The sequence below is a fragment of the Mandrillus leucophaeus genome, unplaced genomic scaffold, assembly GCF_000951045.1.
Source record: "Mandrillus leucophaeus isolate KB7577 unplaced genomic scaffold, Mleu.le_1.0 Scaffold423, whole genome shotgun sequence".
In the NCBI taxonomy this organism is placed as follows: Eukaryota; Metazoa; Chordata; class Mammalia; order Primates; family Cercopithecidae; genus Mandrillus; species Mandrillus leucophaeus.
The window spans coordinates 195,854-196,893 of NW_012104510.1; the positions used below are offsets into that span (position 1 = coordinate 195,854).

Consider the following 1,040-nt stretch of genomic DNA (forward strand, 5'->3'; position numbering starts at 1 on the left):
GAGACCCTCCCACCCGTGCCCAGCTTACCACGCCCTCGGGGTCCACCAGCAGCAGGTGCTTGGGCTGCCCGGCGTGCATGCCGGTGAGGACATACTGCCCGGGGTTGGTGACGCTGTCTCGCACGAGGAAGTCCCCGTCAGCTCGAAGCATCCTCTCTGCCGCCCGACGGCTCATCCGGCCGTGGTACCAGGGCTCCTGGCGCAGCTGTTCCTCCGTGGGGGCCACAGGGGCCCGGCGGGTAGGAGGGCTGGGCCACTGGTCCTCCAAGGGAAGGGGGGCTGCTGTCATACCTGCGGCCACTGAGCACTCATGCAGCTTCAGGGCATCCTCGAAGGGTCCTGCAGGCCAGGGACAGCAGTGCTGGGCAGGCAGGGGCCAGGACCAGAGCTGGGAGAAACGGGTTCCCCGGGGAGCCCCCCGTGAACTGGTCGGCCTGCACTGACCGAGCACCCAGTGTATCAGACTCACGCTCCGCCCAGCCCCGTGCGTGCGGCGGGCTCACGTGCGGCCACCTGGACCCCCAGGTTGGGTTTTGTAAGCCTGTACAAAGGATGACAGCAGCTCTTTCTTTCAGAGGTTAACTCCTATTGCTTTTTCTTGCCTTGTTAGGTGGGTTTCCTTCCCATAGTACATGCCTCTTGTTTCCTTATCTGGTCTTACCGCATTGGCCAGAGCCTCCAACGTACCCTAAATACTCACGATGAAAACCGGCTTCCCTCTGCTGCCTCTAGTGTTAAAATGTTCTGCCCTGGGTTTTCTAACGGCTTCCAACAGGGCCGACAACCGACAGGCCACTCAGAGGCTCTCCTCTGAGTCTCAGTCCCCTCATTGTCAAACAGGTGTGGGCTTCCCCAGGCAGAAAGCAGCATGGTTCAGACACCACAACGCTGGGGCCCCAGCCCTGACGGAGACGCATCTACCTGTGGCTTGAGCGGCCTCAAATTCCTCCAGCTCCTGGTCCTGGGGGGTCCTCCCGCCCTGACCCTCACTCCCTAGTGTACCCGTGGCTGGGCCAGCCCCGCACCCCTCCAGCTCCTGG

At 62.8% G+C, this 1,040-nt stretch overlaps 1 protein-coding gene across 1 annotated transcript in view; it reads right to left on the minus strand.

Annotated features, from left to right (window-relative positions):
- SHC2 (SHC (Src homology 2 domain containing) transforming protein 2) overlaps positions 1 to 1,040 on the minus strand; it is a 46,244-nt gene that overhangs the window by 2,663 nt on the left and 42,541 nt on the right. Inside the window, exon 10 of the mRNA XM_011993046.1 lies at positions 29 to 339. Within this exon, the coding sequence (XP_011848436.1) occupies positions 29 to 339 (311 nt within the window). The remainder of the gene's footprint in view (positions 1 to 28; positions 340 to 1,040) is intronic.